General features: G+C 38.8%; 1 protein-coding gene across 3 annotated transcripts in view; it reads left to right on the top strand.

Moving 5' to 3' along the window:
• The window catches only part of VCAN (versican), a 120,195-nt gene that overhangs the window by 57,566 nt on the left and 41,390 nt on the right, over window positions 1–21,239 (top strand). For all 3 annotated transcript variants that reach the window (XM_030324106.1, XM_030324100.2, XM_030324113.2), the window contains 2 exons: window positions 10,323–15,536; window positions 18,825–18,938. In XM_030324106.1, the coding sequence (XP_030179966.1) occupies window positions 10,323–15,536; window positions 18,825–18,938 (5,328 nt within the window). The remainder of the gene's footprint in view (window positions 1–10,322; window positions 15,537–18,824; window positions 18,939–21,239) is intronic.

Consider the following 21,239-nt stretch of genomic DNA (forward strand, 5'->3'; position numbering starts at 1 on the left):
GGAGGAATGATTCCAAGAATGGGGCCCTGGCTGGGGAGCAAGGATGGGGATGTGTTTGGTAAAAAACTATTGTATATATATATTTTTTTTCATTTGTATTTAAGGACTTTGAATGTTTAACATAACTGAGGTGACAGAAAATGTGAAATGGTCTTTCATCCCAGGATATCATGTAGATAACTGAGTACTTTATTGTATTAAAAAGTGGTGTTCCTTAGATATGCCAATGTTTAGACTTTTTGAGTATGAATCAGGAGAAACACACCTATCTATCGGCAAGAAGGCTGTAATTGTTCTTCAAAAGAATGATTTGATTCTTGGGAGGAAAATAAATTATGGCGAACCTTCTAAATATTTGCTTGAATAAATGCGATAGGTATAAAGTATTTCTCCGTAAATAATTGAAAGTCTAAATAGGAAAGAAAGAACCTCTGGAGTGAGAGGAAAAGTTTAATTATATCTCAGCATCTGTGTCTATGAAAATTTGACCTATCATGTCTATTATACCTAGACTTGCTTGCCCACATGTATCATTAGTACATGCTGTCTTGACTGGCTTCTACTGGCTTCATCTGTTGGCTTTGTACCACAGTCTTCTTACTTTCTCATGGAGTGATTTAGTTGCTTTGGCCATATTCTACATATAGTAAATTTCTGAAGATTTTGCTTTTTTCTAAGTTGCGGGAGGAAAAAGGAAATATATTATTATCGTGTATTTCTGCAGAGTATAACGGAATATAGTATAGCCATCATGTTTCACTATGGTGCAGTCTTACCTTGCTCTGCTCTGTAGGGAAGCCATTTACTATCTGCAGATGAAACATTCTCTTCTCATCTCTTCACACTCAATTCTAGGAAATAATTGGAGATGTTGAAATAAAGCCATTCAATCAAGCTATTATGTGGCTGGGGGAAAGAAGATAACACAATCTATAGCTTAATAGAGAAGGCAACTTGAAATAATTAGGAAGCAAAAATGTATAATAAAGGCTATTTGCTTGCTGTAGTAAAAAAAATAGAATATGAAATAAGTTAATATAAGAAGCATCTTTAGATTTGGCCTCACAGTAAACTCTGGGCACTCATTGCCTCAGTGAGCCACCACCCTGCTTACCCAGGAGGGCCCAGAGCTACAACAACCAGGCACTAGCCACCTAACCAACCATGACACCATTCTGAGCAGGGGATTTTGAGAAACACCAGGAAATGGTCCAGTGCATAAATATTTCCCACACTGCTTCTCAACACTGGCTATATGTTAGAATAACCAGGGAGCCTCTAAATAAAAATACCTACTACCTCATCCCTCATCAGACAACTTAAATCTGGATTTCTAGTCGAGGGGCTCAGGCATTTGTATTTTTTGTTTGTTTTTTTTCTTAAATTTGCTTCATTTATTTATTTCTCGTTACTAGATATCTGTATTTTTAAATGCATCTCATGTGATTTTGACGCACAGTGAGAGTTGAACGTTACTGGTAAAGTGAAGGCTTTCTGAGTTGCACACAGCTGGCTAAAATAGACATTCCTGGGGAAGGGGATGCTTTAAGCCTCTGTACTTTCCCCATTTTAAGGAGATAAAGAATATGTCTAATACAATCTCCCCTGAATGAAATGGTGGTCTTTGATCATATTTTTGGTGGTCTTTGATCATATTTTGTCACAAGTGTTAAATGGACCTTGGCATCTGTAAGTGAGGAAGAAAGTAGAATTAGGGGCACCTGGGTGGCTCAGTCGGTTAAGTATCTGACGTTAGCTCAGGTCATGATCTCGCAGTTTGTGAGTTCAAGCCCCGCGTTAGGCTCTGTGCTGATAGCCCAGAGCCTGGAGCTTGCTTCACATTCTGTGTCTCCCCCTCTCTCTCTGCCCCTCCCATGCTCATGCTCTGTCTCTCAATAATACATAAATGTTGAAAACATTTTAATAAAAATTTTAAAAAAGGAAAGTAGAATTAAATATCATTAAAACATATTTTTTAAAGTTTCATGAAACATAGTAATTAAATCACAAGTAATGGTGAGGGGTGGAAAGTATATCTTGAATTACCCAGATTTTATACCTCACTTTGCTATATCCATGTTACCTTGTCTATATCAACATGGCTTAAGGATTCTTTTGACTTTTGCTACCAAAGTGAGTTTGTTCATTATACATTTACATTGAGAAAAACAGTGATTACCACCCTGATAGAAGCCTTATATGGAATGCTGGGTTTGAAAAGGTGAATGATGAAAAAAAAAATGGAAGCTCTGTCTGCATTTTCAGATTATCTAGATGTTTATATCCAGTATAGTCTTTAGTGTTTGCATTATCTGTATGTTTCTTTAATTGTATCTCAAAATTTGAGCTGCTACTGTAATCAGAGGACAGTATCTCTTTAGCCCCAAACTCACATCTTTCAAAGGAAGTATCAAATTCTACTAGAATGTAAACTTTTTCACTCTTGATGATAAAAAACTGAGCAGATGTTCTTCTAACTAAATTCTCAAAGAGGGGCTGAGTTGCAAGAGTGTGAACACCATTCATGTTTAAAGTATAAGTATCCCTACACTTCAACTGTGGAATATAGAATTTAGTAAGGGAGCGGAGACAAAAACATAAAAACAGCTGAGGAATTTAGACGTAAGAAATAGTATGACCTAAGTCCCAAGGCATACAAATCAAAGATACAACCAGTTTGGGGTGAGGAGTTTTAGAGAAGACACTGGAGAACTGAGGGCTTTAGCTGGATCATTCATAAATGCATGGGTGAAGTTCAAAGGAGGATTTACAAAGCATTCCAAGTTGGGGGTGAGAAGACTCCGCTTGAATAGAAGTCTGAGAATGAGGAGGATAACGAGAGAGGGACATGGAGTTGCTGGTCTCCAAGGCAGAGAAGCAGAGAATTCTAACAGAAAACTGAAGGGGAGGGTAAATATGGGGACAGTCAATTGGGCTGTTCAAACACCCTGTTGAAGAGGTCAGGTGGAAGAGGTGAGCGGAAACTGCTATTGACCTTTGAAGAAAAGAGTAACATAATTAAAAATAAAATGGTGTCTGTTAAAGTTTGTCTCAGTAGCTTTAATTTAAGGGTGTAGAAAGGAAGTATAAATCTATATCTATGAGAGGCCTTTGTTTTACTTTACTCAAAGTTGTTACTTAAATTTTAAATCGTTAATGCTGACCAAAGCATTTTTCTGGTGTTTGGGTATTTGGTACCTATCTATCTATCAAAGGCTTTGACAGTGTGGGAGTACCAGAGTAGAAAAGATAATAAATGTGCTGTCTATGGTTGGTTTTTGTTTATCTGTTCTATTTTTAAGCAAACATTTTGAAATCTTAATAACCTGGCTTACTTCTCTGTCATATAGCTTTTTCTCTTATTGTTCAGAAGCGCTTGAAAGTCCCAAACTTACTGGATTATGCTCTCCAGGCAAGCTCTGCTCTTTAAAAATTTGAAGTTATCAACTCTCCTGGGCCTTTTCTATAAGTAAGAAGAGACCACACTTGGTCATATCTCCTTACGCGCACTTAGACCAGATGACTGTATCTAAATACGTTCTTTCCGCTTGAGGGAACAGCATTATTAGAGGATTATCTCAAGTTGGGAAAAGAGATGATTCCCATTTATCATCCCCATAACATGTCTGTCTCTTAAAAGCGAGGCCATCAGAAACGCTTACATTGTTTATACATATACATTACCCTTTCTGGGTGTAAAATTCATGAATTGAGAAATATTGAGCTCCTTGCTCAGCAAGAGGAGACTGTCAGTATAAAATAACATGCTCGGGAGGTGCACCAAATGAACCTCCACTGGCAGAGTTAATAGGGAGATGTGGGTCACAGAGTCTAATGCTGATCTCCCAACCTTTAGATTAATCTCTCTCATCTCTGGGAGGATTGAGTGTTGATATAAATATCACCTGATTTTCAGTTATTAAGGTAATTCATTAAGGGTGCAGAAACATCTGATGAGATTTGGGGAGGGTATTTTTTTTAAAAAAAAATTTTTTTTTTCAACGTTTATTTATTTTTTTTTGGAACAGAGAGAGACAGAGCATGAACGGGGGAGGGGCAGAGAGAGAGGGAGACACAGAATCGGAAACAGGCTCCAGGCTCTGAGCCATCAGCCCAGAGCCCGACGCGGGGCTCGAACTCCCGGACCGCGAGATCGTGACCTGGCTGAAGTCGGACGCTTAACCGACTGCGCCACCCAGGCGCCCCTAGGGAGGGTATTTATATCTTGATTACTAATGTCAATTTTGTTTCAAATACCCTGAGTTGGCACCATTTTTAGTTTAATGTCTCAGATTCTGAAAATATTGAGGAATTTAGGATATCTGAAACAATCTGATTAAAATTTATATTAGGTGATTTTCTTTGATTCATGAGGTGCCAATTAGCATTTTATTTTAATTAAGAACATATCAAACGTGAGTGAAAGTGGGGCACTTGTTTCTGTATGGTCGATGGACCTATAGGTATGTGTGAGAAAATGTGAACATCTTAAAGAACTTCAAGCTTTCTCTATTTAAAATCTCTGAGGATTGCTCAAGCACTCCATTGTGGTTGTCTATTACATTTTTAAAATAAGGAAACAAAATATTTTTTGTTGCACATTAAAGTGAAATCCATTTTGCTAAATAAATGTGATCCTAATATACTTCTGCTGAGTAAACTGGTATATACTTATATTTAATTAAAAGCTCTTAAGCTTAAATTGTAAAATTCCCTAAAGAGAACGTGAACTTCAGCCAGCTGCCTGGGCATCTTAGCAACTATGTTTTGTGTCTGCTAACAGCATAACTGGAACACTTGTGCTATGTCCACAGAACTCCGCCATGAGGTACTTAAAAATACATGGTGAATACATGGTGAGGTCAGCTCGCAATAAAGCTTTGTGTGCCTTTACAAAAAATCTATTAACTGTGATACTAGTATATGCAAGTCAAGGTGTTAAAATACATTTGTATAAACATAGAACAGATTATACACACAGTGTGCAAACTTCTCTGGTTCTTCCCTTGAAATCCAAATAAAAGTTATATTATCCTTAGGATAAAATTCTAACATAGAGAGTCTTTTTTAAGGACATGTTCATCTAAGAACTGGGAGCATTAATGACTCCATCAGGTTGCACTGTTAATACAAAATAGAGCAGATCATGACTTTGGAATGAGATACCTGCTTTTACAATCGCACAGGTGTCCACCCCACCCACCCCCATCTCACCCGGCAAAGAAACTTCTATGGTTTACAATAATTATAGTACTTGCAATTCTCTAATAACATGTGTGGTGGGTGGGGTAGTAGTAAGAAAGAGGGATGAAGAAGTTATTTCAAAGACTGAATAACAAAAAGGAGAAAATAGGAATATGAGTGAGATGTAAGGTAGCAATGACAGAGGAATGGGGTTGTGGGAAAGAACCCTCCCATCCATACTGGGTAGATTTCATAGCCCCACACCCCCCACTCCATGAGATTTTAAAAGTATGGGAACAAACCAGCCACAAGGAGAGAATAGAATGTAGATTGATCTGTAGGGAATCTGTTGCAGAAAAAAAAATGAACATTTCCCTCACTCTTAAAACAATATTAAGAAATCTGATGAAACCATTTGGAAGCTGACACAACTTATTCAAACAAAGTGAATATTAGTCTCTGTATAATTGTGAGAATATTTCTTTCAGAAGAAGGAAACAATAATTTCAAGTCTTATTTGTATCTGTTTTATTTAAGAATTCCCATTGAGGGGCGCCTGGGTGGCGCAGTCGGTTAAGCGTCCGACTTCAGCCAGGTCACGATCTCGCGGTCCGGGAGTTCGAGCCCCGCGTCAGGCTCTGGGCTGATGGCTCAGAGCCTGGAGCCTGTTTCCGATTCTGTGTCTCCCTCTCTCTCTGCTCCTCCCCCGTTCATGCTCTGTCTCTCTCTGTCCCAAAAATAAATAAACGTTGGAAAAAAAAATTAAAAAAAAAAAAAAGTTTAAGAATTCCCATTGAATAGAACACTTTTGTAATACATATCAAATGAGCACTTTTTAAAATCTTCTCAGTCCCTGTTGACCATGACATGCCCACAGTTCTTTGGTGGTTACCAGCTTCATGGTACAATGAGAACCTTAAGACAAAATAGCTTCAGATGTTTCTGTGTTTTCTACTATTCTGAAAGCAAGTCAGACCAGATACTTGGGAGGCAGGTGAAAGAAGGAATCCTGGATTAAATGTAGTGATCGGTACATTTGCAATGTGTACACTCAAAACAAGGAGAAAAGGGTTTAGCAAGGCCATTTTACTAACCTCTTGGTGAGAGCATTTGTTTCAAAGAGAGAGATATGTAGGCAGACAGTCAAACGACTTGGAAAATATTCTTGAGGCTCTTAGGTCTCTACAGAGTTGGTAAGCAAGGGTTTGCAATAGAGTCTGATACATAATAGGTAGTAAATGTTGTGCAGTCAGTTGGCTTCTGGGAAGATAATATGGTTGGGTGGCATGCATAGTTGTGGTAGTGAATTTAATTTTGTGTGCAAAAGCCAATATGAAACCAACTGTGTTTGTGAAGAACATACAAAGGCCATCTCTGCTGTGTTTGTATTGCTGTGATTGAAATTCTGTGATATTTATTTAGGCTAGAAAATGGAATATACTGCATCTAACAGTTGAATCTTCTGGTAAAATATTCTGATATGATCATCTAAAATGCTAAGGGAAGTCCCCATAGATTCATGTGAAATAAAAAATGTTAAAGTTCCTTATCCAAGTGGAAAATAGACTAAAAGAATGTTATGCTTTGTTCATTGGAACTAAAACTGGAGACTATAAAGTGAATGCTAGGGTCTTTTATTAATTGAATTAAGTAGATTTAATAAGAGTTGATAGTCAATGAAATTATTATATAAATTTTTGATTCACAATTACAGTTCTTTGTTTTCTTTCCTAGAAAAAAAAAGACATTTTATTTTAAATTATTCACTCCTTTGTAAAACATTTAAGTGAACACCAAGACATGTCAGTTCCTTTGACACATTGACAGTTGACACACTGACTTACCTTAGTGTTTCTCTCTCTCCATTTTTCTCCACCCCACTTATTTTTAGAGCTACCAACATCATACATTGATGGAACCTCCGTTTAGGTTCATTCTGAAGATCATGAGATATGTTTATATCAGTTTTTCATTACTATTCTTTAAGTAAGGAATTTATTCAGATACCTATATAAATCTATAATGACAATGAGTGCTGTTTACTCTATTTCTGGTCCAGGAGCTTATAAATAAACAGTATCAAGCAGTTATTTCCTTATTTATCTTGTGTTTGCTAGGAGAACTTTGGCTGAACGGTTAGTTTTATCTCCGTTATTTATAAAAGGTACAAAATGTGGTGGGGATTCTTCATATGCTTGACACAGACCTGTTTCTTATTTAAAACTCTTTCTGTGTTGGGGCACCTGGGTGGCTCAGTCAGTTAAGGGTCTGACTCTGACTTTTGGCTTAGGTCATGATTTCATGGTTTGTGAGTTTGAGCCTCACATCAGGCTCCATGCTTACCTATGGAGGTTGCTTGGGATTCTTTCTCTCCTCCTCTATCTGTCCCCAGCTCAATATCGTGCTCTCTCTCAAAATAAATACACTTAAAAATTTTTCTTAATAAAAAAATAAAATTCTTTCTGTATTTAAATCAAAGATATTGTGTGAATTTAGCATCCGTGTGTGTGCTGCTTCTTAATGTGAGTTCTAGTTTTATTTACACCTAATGAAACCTAGTGCAAAAGATTCAATGTAAAATGAGAGTATTAGCAATTTAAGATAGGCACAGTTTTGAAGCCTTGGTTAAATCCTATAAAAATGTACAGAGGGGCACCTGGGTGGCTCAGTCGGTTAAGCGTCCAACTTCAGCTCAGGTCATGATCTCACAGTCCGTGGGTTTGAGCCCCACATTGGGCTCTGTGCTGACAGCTCAGAGCCTGGACCCTGCTTCGGATTCTGTGTCTCTCTCTCTCTCTGCCCTTCCCCTGCTCACTCCTCTGTCTTTCTCTCTTTCTCTCAAAAGTAAATAAACATAATTTTTTTTTTTTAATGTACAGAATAGTTTAACTGAGTCTGGCTTACCTCAACTATATTAAAATAGTATTGGCACTGAGAGACTACTTAGTATGGTGATTAGGCAAAACCACTGATGTGATGTTTCAAAATATTTATTTGTACAAAAAGCATTTAAAATGTATTATCATATACATACATGTACATACGCATATATATTATCTCAGAATTTTTCTAATAGCAAAATGTGGGCTTCACTGGAAGCCATATTAAAAGGTGTTATTATCTGAAGATCTTATTGAGTTCTCTTTTAAAACATATATGAAATGAGACACTATAAGATCACAGCAACAACTTCAGTAATCTAATATTGAACAAACTTATGTTTTTAGTTATATTGTTTGAAAAAAGGTAAGACATTTAGTCATTTTCCTGCTTGGCAATTAAGAGTTGTTGCAACATCTGTGGCAGAAATCATATGTATTTGTTTTATATTTTTTAATATACCAGAGTTATGCATTGATCTCACTTCTCTTATGGTAGAAATATTTTATTCATTTGAATGCCCGTAAGCCTTTGTTTCCACAGGTGAAAGGCTGAGTACATGGAATGGAATGAGTTGGAGATTTGGGTATAGGATATAGGATTAGGGTAGGAACAACCGAGCCCTATGCAAGTAATATTTTATAGAGATAACACGGTGAAGATGTGACGGGGTATAGTGAAGGGTTTTCTTTCTTGCTTTTATAAGGTTGAAAGGGGTAATGTAAAAATTGTATATGTCTTCTAGTTACATTAAAGTCTTGTTTTCTTTTGTTTTCTACCAAAGCTTAGTTAAAAATATAGAAGGAGCGTCTTAGAGTTTTTATTGATAGTTCACATCCTTCTGTATTTTGGTGCGTAAAGAATACAAGCACTGCTCGTTCTTTCTCAATAAGGATTTTTCTTTTCTGACTTATCAGTAAATGCTAGATGGTGGTCCTTTCATACATGGGAGGGAGTGGCTTCTTGCTACAGGAACGTTCCCCCTATTGATGGGGGACAGAGGTGGCTCCGTCATCATTATTCCTTCTGCAAGCTTTCAGGCTTAGCCTGAGCATATGTGGCATGGATCGGGGCTAGTCTGAAAACGAATTCTACAACAGTGTCCTGGAGTGGGAGAGCGAGACACTCTGCAATCCTGCATGTTTCTCTTTGTCTTCTTCATGGGTCATTGCACCCACAGGCACCTTTACACACTGCCGTGACACAGGGGCCAGGACAGCTGTAGTGGCAGGATCCTCTCCTAGGACAACTGAATTCCACTCTGATGAAGGTGAGGGCCCAGGATTTACTCTTTCCTCGTGCCTGGGCAAAGAGTTTTGCTGGTGTATTTCTGGAAGCAGTAAAGTCCATTGAGCTTAATGGTTGGTACCTTTTAGCAACTTACAATCAAGGGAAATGTTCTGAGGATATGTCTTATGTGAAGTATGCTCGTCCAAATGTTTAGATGCGACCCCTGAACTTCCTTTGGAGAAAATGTTAGTAAGAAGAGCCATAACAGACCCAATGCAAATCACCTCTCACGAAGGACAAAGGTATAAAGTATGGAGGGCTCTTCCTTCCTGGTGTTTTCAGTGACGTATCCTGCGCAGGGCCCCCCATCCGGGGCTTCTTGCCCTTGTATCTGGGATGTGGCTGCAGCCTGTGCAGCTAAATCTTGTCTCACTGTTACACCAGGGGCGGGGGTGGGGTGGGGGGGGGGAGGTTGTTGTTGCACTGTGAAAGCACTATAAAGAAACCTCTTATTTACTTTTCTGAAAACAGTCTTCTCTAGGACAGATTTTGGCAAGAGAAGGACTCTCTTCTCATTTCCTTATTGAATAGAAGGTGTCTAAGCATCCCCTTTCAGAAAACAATAATCACATACTTTTTCTGTATGATCTGGTGGAATGGTCTTAATTTTTCTTTTTCTTTTTTTTTTCAGTTCACACACATGTGAATTCCCACATTTCATGATGACAATGTATATATGTGATTCCTTGTTTCAGTTTAAGCACATTGCTTTGTTAAATGTGTTGAAGAGTTTTCATAACCTGTTCCTACCACTTTAAATTGGATATATTTTTCTTGTTGTTAACGTGAATCCACAAATTTGGAAACTGAGAACCCTGTGTAGAAGGGTGATTGCCTGTTATGTAAAAAGATTCGAATCCTTTCTTTGTGTATGTGAGCTTAATCAGCCAGCCTTGCTATCGATTTCTTCTGTCATACACTGCCAAATCTTCTATTCAAGTGTTGTGAAAACTCTTTGTTTTTTTCAGGTCGAATGAGTGATTTGAGTGTAATTGGTCATCCAATAGATTCAGAATCTAAAGAAGATGAACCTTGTAGTGAAGAAACAGACCCAGAGCACGATCTAATTGCTGAAATTTTACCTGAGATAATTGAAATAGATCTGTACCACAGTGAAGAAGACGAAGAGGAGGATGAAGAATGTACGAATGCTACTGACGTCACGACCACCCCGTCAGTGCAGTACATAAATGGGAAACAGCTCGTTACCACTGTCCCCAAGGACCCAGAAACAGCAGAAGCTCGGCGTGGCCAGTTTGAGAGCGTTGCACCTTCTCAAAATTTTTCAGACAGCAGTGAAAGTGAAACGCATCAGTTTGTGATGGCTGAAACTGGACAGTCTACCGCTGTGCAACCTAATGAATCAAAAGAGACAACAGAGTCGCTTGAACTTACGTGGAGGCCTGAGACTTACCCAGAAACACCAGAACATTTCTCAAGTGGTGAGCCTGATGTGTTCCCCACAGTCCCATTGCATGAGGGAGAAACCACAGAGGGGCCAGAATCAGTCACAGAGAGAGGGCCTGAATTTGATAATCTGGTCCATGAGCACATAGAACCTGTACCTCTGTTTTCTGAAGAGTCTTCAGGAGATGCTTCCATTGACCAAGAATCTCAAAAAATAGTATTTTCAAGGGCTACTGAAGTAACATTTGGTGAAGAGGCAGAAAAAAGCACTTCTGTCACATACACTCCAAGTACAGTTCCAAGTTCTGTGTCAGCAGATGTTTCAGAGGAAGTCTCAGTTACCTTCACAGGAAATGCCCTCCCTGATGACCGCTTGTCCACTGTAGAAAGCTGGGCTGAAATAACCCCTAGGGAAAATGCAGAGCTCTCAGTCAGTCCTTCAATTCCCATTCCAGAAGGCTCTGGGGAAGCAGAAGAAGATAAAGATAAAATGTTCACCATAACAACTGATTTCTCACAGAGCAATACTACAGATACATCCATTACTTTAGACACTGGCAAGATCATGATCACAGAAAGTCTTTTTGATGTTCCTGCAACCACCTCTTATTCGATCTCTCAACAACTTTCTGCAGAAGTAGTGCCAACCAAATTTACAGGGGAAACAGACACTTCTGAGTGGGTTTTCAGTACATCTCTTGAAGGAAAGAAGAGAAAAGATGAGGAGGTGGGATCTACAGTTGGATCTGCTACAGTTCAGGTACATTCATCTACACAGAGATCAGATCAATTGATTTTACCCTCTGAATTAGAAAGCTCAAATGAAGCTACATCTAGTGGTTCAGCATCTACTGACAGGAGCAGTTTTATGTCCTCGACAAAACCCACACAATCTGAAAAAGAAATGGCAAGGTCTACTCTTGTCTTTACAGAAACAAATGTTTTAGACAGTCTGGGGGCACAGACTGCTAAGCCCAGCAGTAGCGGTCACCATGAGGTTCAAGAAGGGCCGTCCACTGTCCCAGGTAGCCCCACCTCTCTCTCCATGGAGCTGGGCTCTGGAGAAGCTGCTGCTGACCCAGAAACTACCACTGTTTCTTCATTTTCATTAAATTTAGAGTCTGAAATTCAAACCAAAAAGGAAGCAGCTGGCACTTTGTCTCCCCATGTGGAAACTATACTCCCTTCTGAGCCAACAGAATTAGCTTTGACTACTGTAATGGACAGGGAGGTTGCTGAAATTATAAGCCAAACATCCAAAGAAAACTTGGTTTTAGAAGTCTCAGGAGAACAACACCATGGGGTAGAGATAAAGGGCTTTTCTACAGATTTTCCTTTAGAAGAAGATTTCAGTGGTGACTTGAGAGAATACTCAACGGTAACTTATCCCATAGCAAAAGAAGAACGAGTAATGATGGAAGGCTCTGGGGACACAGCATTGAAGGATACCCAGATTTCACTATCACCTGTAATACCTACTTCAGATCACAGCAACCACAGAGCCGACTCAGAAGGACCCAGTGGCACTTTGGTCAGCACTGCTGGCTTCCCTTGGGAAGAGTTTACAGCCTCAGCTGAGGGCTCAGGTGAGCAGTTGGTCTCAGTAAGCAGCTCCGTGGACCAAGTGTTTCCCAGTGCTGTGGGAAATGTTTCTAGTACAGATCCCCCATTTACTGACCAACGATTGGGAGTAGAAGGTGCTATTAATGGAACTGATACAAGATCCACCATTTTACCAACATCAGAAACTGAAGGTACTGAAGCTGCGACAGAAAAGGGGGGAGTGAAAGTCGCTGTCACAGTCTCAGCGAACTTTCCCCAGACTATGGCGCCAGCCAAATTATGGTCCACACAAGAAGTCAACCCTATGAGACAAGGAATTGAAAGTGAGACAGTGTCAGAGGAAAAGATTCAGGAGCAAAAATCTTTTGAATTCCCTCAAAGTTCTGTTGCACCAGAACAAACACTTTTCTATTCACAAACATTTACTGAACTGGGACTCCACACCACAGATTCCCCTACGCTAACGACAAAGAAAATGTACCATCCTGATGAGGAAATGGAGGAGGAAGACATTTCTTTAGTTGATGTGTCTACTCCAGATCCAGAAGCAAAGGGCTTGGCACCCTTCACTGCTGTCCCTGAAGTTACTGAAAAATCCCATTTTTTCTTAGCTACTACCTCAGTGACTGAATCTGTATCCACTGAAAGTGTAGTTACAGATTCGCCAATCAAAAAGGAGAAAAATGTAAAACCTTTTCCTGAAGTTATGACACCAATAATTAAAGAGTCAGATACTGATCTTTTATTCTCTGGGCTGGGATCAGGAGAAGAAGTCTTGGCTACTACAGTATCAGTGAGTTTTACTGAAATGGAACAAATTGTTACCACATTATATCCTCACGCTTCTCAAATGGAGAATTTAGAAACCAGCCTCATAAGTGATACAAGTGAAGGCTATAAGGCAAATGAAGTTAGACCACTCATTTCTAAGACAGAAAACCTCTCTGAAAATAGTGAGACAGCATCCAGCGTGACCTTACTGGAAATTTTAAGGGACACCAGAACTGAAGGACCCTCCATGGCACCTCTCACTTTCTCCACAGATACTGAACATTCTCAGAGTCAGACTCACACTTGGGCAGAAGAAATCCAGACCAGTAGACCTCAACTGATGACTGAACAAGTCTCTAACGAGAATTCTTCAACAGCAGAAACAAAAGACACGGCAACCCCTCCCTCTGATTTTCTGGCTAGAACTTACAGTCTTCAAATGGCCAAAGGATTTGTTACATCAGCACCAAAACCATCTGACTTGCTTTATGAACATTCTGGAGAGGGATCTGGGGAATTGGATATGGTTGATTTAGTCCACACTTCTGGAACTACTCAGGCAACCAGGCAAGGAAGCACCACATTTGTTTCTGATAGATCCCTGGAAAAACATCCTGCAGTTCCAAGTGCTAAAGCTGTTACTGTTAATGGATTCCCAACAGTTTCAATGTTGCTGCCTCTTCATTTAGAGCCGAATGAAAGCTCCCCTGATCCAACTAGCACAGTGTCAAATACAGTGTCATATGAGAGGTCCACAGAAGGTGCTGCAGATAGTTTCCAAGACCATTTCAGAGGATTTGAGGATTCCACCATAAAACCTAACAGAAGAAAAGCCACTGAAAACATTATTATAGATCTGGACAAAGAGGACAAGGATTTAATACTGACAATTACAGAGAGTACCATCCTTGAAATTCTCCCTGAGCTGACATCAGATAAAAATACTATCATAGATATAGATCACACTAAACCTGTATATGAAGACATCCTTGGAATGCAAACAGACATAGATCCAGAGGCATTATCAGGACCACATGGCAGTAGTGAAGAAAGCATTCAAGTTCAAGAGAAGTATGAGGCGGCTGTTAACCTTTCTTTAACTGATGAAAACTTTGAGGGCTCTGGCGATATTCTTCTGGCTAACTACACTCAGACAACACATAATGAACCAATGACTTCTGAAGACAGAAGCCACCTAGATCACATGGGCTTTCTCTTCACAACTCGGATCCCTGAAACAGAATTAGATATTTTGCTTCCCACAGCGACATCTCTGACCATTCCTAGTACATCTGCCACAGTTAATCCAGAGACTGAAGAACCAAAAATTGAAGCAAAAGCCGTGGATGATATCTTTGAGTCAAGTACTTTGTCTGATGGTCAAGCTATTGCAGACCAAAGTGAGGTAATATCCACATTGAGCCATATGGAGACACAAGAGGAGTATGAAGAAAAGAAATACGTAGGTCCTTCTTTTCAGCCAGAATTCTCATCGGGAACCGAGGAGGCACTGATAGATCCTACACCCTATGTAAGTATCGGTACTATCCACCTCATGGCTCAGAGTTTAACAGAGGCATCTAATGTGATGGAAGGATCCAGTCCCTCAGATTACACTGATACCTCAGCACTTACCGCTTTTGCAAAGTTGTCCTCTCAGACACCATCATCTCCACTTACTGTCTACTTAGGCAGTGGAGCCTCTGAACATGCAGAGGGCCCCCAGGCAAGTGCTCTGCCAGGCACAGATGTCGGCACATCTCCAATGTCTCCAGGAAAACTTGCAGGTACTGAAGTGCCTTTCACATCATCGAGGGAAGAGTTCGTTCACATAACCGAGCCTCCATCCTTACCTTCTGACACTGGATTAGAACCGTCAGAAGATGAAACTAATCATAAATTATTAGGACAAATGGAAGCTTCTCCCACAGAACTGATTGCTGAAGAAGGAACTGAGATTCTCCAAGATTCCCAAAACAAAACCAACACTCTGCTTTCTGGAGAAATGGTCAAGGTGTTTCCCAGTATTAGAACACCCGAGGCTGGGACTGTGGCCACAACTGCAGGTGAAATTAAGTTAGAAGGTGCTACACTGTGGCCACATTCTACTTCTGCTTCTGCAATGTATGAAGTTGAGGCAGACGTCGTGCCTCAGCCCAGCCCACAGGTTTCTGAGAGGCCCACCATTTCTTCGTCTCTGGAAATAAACCCTGAAACACAAGCAGCTTTGATCAGAGGGGAGGATCATACAGTAGCAACATCAGAACAGCAAGTATCAGCAAGAATTCTTGATTCCAATAATCAGGCAACAGTAAGCATTGCAGAGTTAAATACTGAGCTTGCAACACCATCATTTTCCCTTCTGGAAACTTCTAATGAAACCAGTTTCCTGATTGGCATTAATGAAGAGTCAGTGGAAGGCACAGCAGTCTATTTACCAGGTAAGGTTGCAACATTGATAAATCTGTTTCCAAACTCGGAAACAGTCCCTTGGTCCTAACATGTATATATATGTATATAATTTTTATTGTGATATTAAATCAGTGAAGATTTTTATATTATTCACATAACACCAGGACAGGCCACAGTATTGAGTCCATAATTAGATGCAAAGAAAGTAAGTATATATTATTTCGGGCTTTATAGATATTCTTTGTATTTTTCTGGGTTTTAGAAACAACATATAATTGTGACCTAGGAAATGTGAAATTGTTAGTGGTGTAAAAATTTAATTTGGTTTTACTCATAACTAAAATATTGCCTTGTCACATGCCCTGTAGTTATACATCTTAGTTTAAAAACAGGAAAAAAAAATCTCATTTTTAAAAATCTCTCATTGATGGGTGCTATTATGGCGATATCAAAATCTGTCAGGCCTTTAAAATTTGAGAGTAGTAAATAACTCTAATAAACATTCACGCAATTTGTGCAATATCAGTTATCAGTCCATACTTTCATGTAATTTCCTTGCTCCAGATAGTCTGCATAATGCTTCTTAACACAGTACCTCACCAGAGTGGGTATATATTTACGCCCTGCCTGTCAAAAGAAGATTTCTATTTTTTTACTGAATGGATAGAAAGCATGAATTTGATACTGGTTCAATAAACTCTCTCATTTGGTCTTCACAAAAATGCTGTATTATTATTATCATCATCCCTTTATTATTGTCATCCCTATTTAAATGCATGGGAGGTGGATTTTCAGAGAAGTTCTGTAATTTGCTCAGGGTTGCATAGCCACACATGCCATGGCATAGGTGGGATTTGAACCCAGGTCAACACCACCCCAAAGTCCATGGTCTTCTCTTTGCTCTTTGCTGGTTTCCTATTAATATAGTATAACAATGAATAATCAGTATTTAATTATTTGTAAACCAGAAACCTTGGGATATTTACTTTGTAGAATTTATTTTCCTTTTAATCTAGCTTGATAATATTGAAAAGTCTGCTCTAATGGTATTTTCCAGTAATGTTATTTAAATAACTATGTCAGTGGAATCCACAAATGTCCATTACCACCTAGCCACTACCTAGAAAAAGGAAAAAAAAATCAGTATCTCAAGGGCTGTGTTGTTGAAAATACGTTTTATTTTAATGAATATGTTTTCCGGCATGGCTGTACTTAGAATTATTCTCCTGATCGTTTCAATGTTATCTTTTTGTACCTACCACTAATGCTTCAGCTTGTTGTGCTTCGGATAGAGTAAAATAATTGTAAAGTGCAACTTTTATAAATGACTCAAAGTATTTTCTGAAGAAAACTAATCAAAGGTGGTTGATGGAATTTTTCACTGTCACTCTATATTTAGTCTGTAAATGATAACCTAGTAATCTGGCCAATATTTATTCTTTTGCAATTTCGCTGCAAATACTTCAGGTTGGTGAAAATATAATACAGAAATCATTGGTAAATCACAGAGAGAGAATTCGGTTTGACAGATGAGTGAGAAATGTGTGCCAGTGATGCAGCCCTCAATGTTTACCTAGAATTAGAGCCTGCGTCTTCACTGCGAAGCCAGTTGTCACTTCAGGCAAATTTGGTAAACAGGAGCGCATAATGGATTGCCTGGTCTATCGGTTGCAGGTTCAACTTTCGAAGAGTAATACAAACTGTTTAGGGAAGAATAAAATTTGCCAAAACAAAACTTTTCTCCTAATCCCAACTACTTTCAGTTCACAGAAAGCCCCCCGCTTTCTTGCCAAGTCCTTGTCCCATACTCTCAGCATGGTGTCTGGAGCCTGTGGTGGAAATAGTAACAGAACTTCATAGTCGTGTGGCACGGCACAGTTTTAGCAAGCGCTGTCGCATAAGTGTCACTCTGGTTTTGCACTGAGGGCAGCACGTAGATGTGTTGTTGACAGCATCCTTGACCTACAAGCAGTGTACTTTCCGAGGCAGAAGGCTAAAATGGCTAGGGAGATTTTACATATTTTTAGGACTATAGGAGAGAGTCTTAGAATAATTGGGGTCATTTTTGGAGAAGTAGGTGTAAGCATCTGATTATAATGTTGAACCCCCAGAGGCGAGTGTATTATCTGTCAAGTCTTTCTCATAGTCTGGGATTTACTTAGCACTCAGAAAGTTTGAGTTTGACGTTCTCATATGGAAAGGCTCAGTTGTCTTCCACAGCAGTGCTCGCTTATTCAAATATTCCTAAGATTATGTTTCATGACTAGACACCTGTTTTCATGTGTAATTATTTCAGGGTTTCGGGACTCAAGATTCTTGAAAATACAGTTTTTCGTCCAAATATATCCTATTTCAATTATTTTGTAGAACTTTCAACTCTTATCTGTATTTTTGTACATTTTGAAACATAGGGGATCCTGAAAAAGTATTCAAGCAATAAACATAAATGATTCATGTAAATGCAATTATCCAAGCAATATTACAGAAGAATATACGTGTTCAAACTATGTAAAAGTATTTGCATTTAGAAAGCATATTTTAAAGGTTTTTCTTCTCAGAAATTTGTGTCTGTCACCTTTACATTTATCTTCTAAGAGTGTCAATGTTATTTGTGTTTTAATAAAAAAACTGTAATAAAACTTTGGGGTTTCAAAAAAATTGGGGGTTTCATTTTAGGTGAGGTGTTTGTCTTTGGGTTTGTTTTTGTACAGTAGAGTTTAATTTATGTGTTGCTTTTCTTCAAGTATAGTTTAAAGGAGTACATTTGGAACGTGTTTTTGGAAAAAGCATATTAATGTAGCAGAAGAGACTTCAGTGCACACTTTCGAAGAAAAACAGTTTCTGAGCATTAAGTGGTAAAAGGCAATAATAATTCAAATGATGATAACCAGCCAAACTGCTAAAAAGAATGCATGTTCTGTGTATCCAGCCATTTCACATGAACTAACCTCGTTTAAAAGAATACATTTTCCATTCACTGTGCACATATGTGTAATCATTTTTGACTAAAATCAATTGCCATTATCATGCCGACTAAATCTGCAGTAGAATATGTTAGTTGCCAGATACTGTACAAAATATTGTTTAAAAATAATGATGACTGAGTCCCAGAAATGAATAGATGCAATTTGTAACAATTAGTTATAATGCCAAGAAACACTCCAGAGAGTAAAGTTAATGCTAATTTTTATGTGTAGTATCTAAATTGCTATGGTAAAGCTTATATTTATGGTAGCAATAAGTGGCAATTTATGCTGAAATACACTGAAACTTGGATATGAGCCTAACTGCTTTTCTTACTTTCCTGAACATGGTAGGACCTGATCGTTGCAAAACGAACCCGTGCCTTAATGGAGGCACCTGTTATCCTACTGAAACTTCCTATGTATGCACCTGTGTGCCAGGATTCAGTGGCGACCAGTGTGAACTGGGTAAGATGTTCTTGCCTGAAAGAGTGTGATGCTTTTCCAGAAGATATATTGGGGCAGAATTTATATTGCTCAAAGGATTTCATAAAAACCCATTTGTGGATGAATTATTTGTTAAATGATGTTAAAATCATAGAGTAATTCAAGTAGAGTCTGGGAAATGGGGACAGGTGTTTACAGAATTTTGTTAATATACCCAAAACTCAGTAAAGCTACCTGAGGTGATTTGTGTCTTTTTATAGTTTTTGTAGGTAGGCTTTACAAATGGAAAGTTGCATAAATAGTAAGGAAATACTTTCATCTATTTCCCTCAGTTGACATATCAATAATCAATTTAAACACAAAATAACTTTAGAAAGTTATTTAAAAATTAGGGAGTTTTGGGGTGGCTGGGTGGCTCAACCAGCTGAGCGTCCAACTTTGGCTCAGGTCATGATCTCATGGTTTTTGAGATCAAGCCCGCATCGGGTTTTCTGCTGTCAGTGTGGAGCCTGCTTCGGATCCTCTGTCCCCCTCTCTCTCTGCCCGTCCCTTGCTTGCACTCTTTCTCAAAAATAAATAAACATTAAAAAATTAGGGGGTTTAGCTTTTGTGTTTTGAGCTAACTCATTCCTCTGGGGTGGAATTGGCCCTGGTCTCCAGAGGCTAGCCTAACCCACCTGTACCTCAAGAAGTTGTGAAGTTTCTGTCCTCCTCTTTTTTGGATTTCGAGAAGTATATTGTCTCTTTACTAAATCAGTTCCTTTCACTGTCATTCTTATTTTGGTTTCCTTTTCTTTAAAAAAAAAGACTCCAGTTCTGATTTGACTAAATATAGACCTTTCCTCTGAGAAAAGAGATGATGGAATACATTGGATAGGTGATCCTTTTAGAGGTACCGTAAAGATTTTCTCATACAATTGAGTAAAGAAAGCCCATGATAACACTTTAGATTACACAAAAATACTGAGATAAAATTCTCAACACTCATTTTAAAAGAGTGCTTGTCTTGTGAAGTTTTCTTTAATGTTTATTCACTTATTTTTGAGAGAGACAGAGAGACAGAGTACAAACGGAGGAGGGGCAGAGAGAGAGAGAGAGAGAGAGAGAGAGAGAGAGACAAAGATTCTGAAGCAGACTCCAGGCTCTGAGCTGTCAGAACAGACCCCAGCACAGGACTTGAACCCACGAACCATGAGACCATGACCTTAGCCAAAGTTGGACGCTTAACCAACTGAGCCACCCAGGCACCCCAAGAGTGCTTATCTTTAAAAAAAAGTTAATAGAGCTGGTAAGCTCTATTTCTGTGTTAATTAGTAGGGATGTAGAGGTAGCAATAGAATGCATTTAAGGAATAACTAACATCTTAAATGTCATATTTACATATATATGTATAAAAGCATCTATTTGGCTCCCATTCTGTTTTACATTAAAATCACTTGAAAATAGTTTAGTGAGTTAATATATGTGAAGCTGTTAGAATAGTGGCTGGTACTTAGCAAGCATCATAAAAGTGTTTGATATCACTACTATATGATATCATCATTACTGAGGCCATTTCTTTAGGTACCAATACATTATATACCTTTTGGAAATTTAATTTACTTTGTATATTTATATAGTTTAATACTCTTTTATTTAATATAAACATTAATTAAATCTTTAGTGGAATTGGAAAATGGTATGGGAATAAAGCATTAATTTCATTAGAGATCACACGGGTCTGGGTAGAAAAGTTGCATTCAGTATTGCATTTAAAGTTAGGAGGATTTTGATGGCTGGTGGGGGAGACACAGACACAGCAAACATAAGTGCAGACACCGCAAACTGCAGAATGCATTTGAGTGACCGCGAGTATTGACGTAGGCCTATTTATGGGTTTGTGGGAGAGAAACGTATTAGAAGAAAATACTTGAAAGGAGGTTAGATCTGGATACATCTGAGAAGATTCTCAATCCAAGAGATTATTCCTATTCTAGTAGAGTGATTCTTAGACTTTAGCATCATCAAAATCATGTGGGGGACTTCTACAACACCAATCATTGGTGTTCCCATCCCCCACAGGGTCTGATTCTGTAGGTCTGGGGTGGGCCTGGGAACCTGCATCTCTAACATTCTCAGTTGATGCTGATGCTGCTGGTTCAGGGACTACATGTAGACGATCTCTGCCCTGGGTGGTTGGCACCTATGGAAGGTTTGGAAGCCAAAGAGTAAATTATCATGACTTCTTTTGAAGGAGATGACAATCAGAATGAAGGATGTACTGGAAAGGAAAAGGCCCAGAGGCGGTAAGGCCAGTTACATATTTTTAGTATTCCACAGGTG

The sequence above is a fragment of the Lynx canadensis genome, chromosome A1 (assembly GCF_007474595.2).
Source record: "Lynx canadensis isolate LIC74 chromosome A1, mLynCan4.pri.v2, whole genome shotgun sequence".
Taxonomy (NCBI): Eukaryota; Metazoa; Chordata; class Mammalia; order Carnivora; family Felidae; genus Lynx; species Lynx canadensis.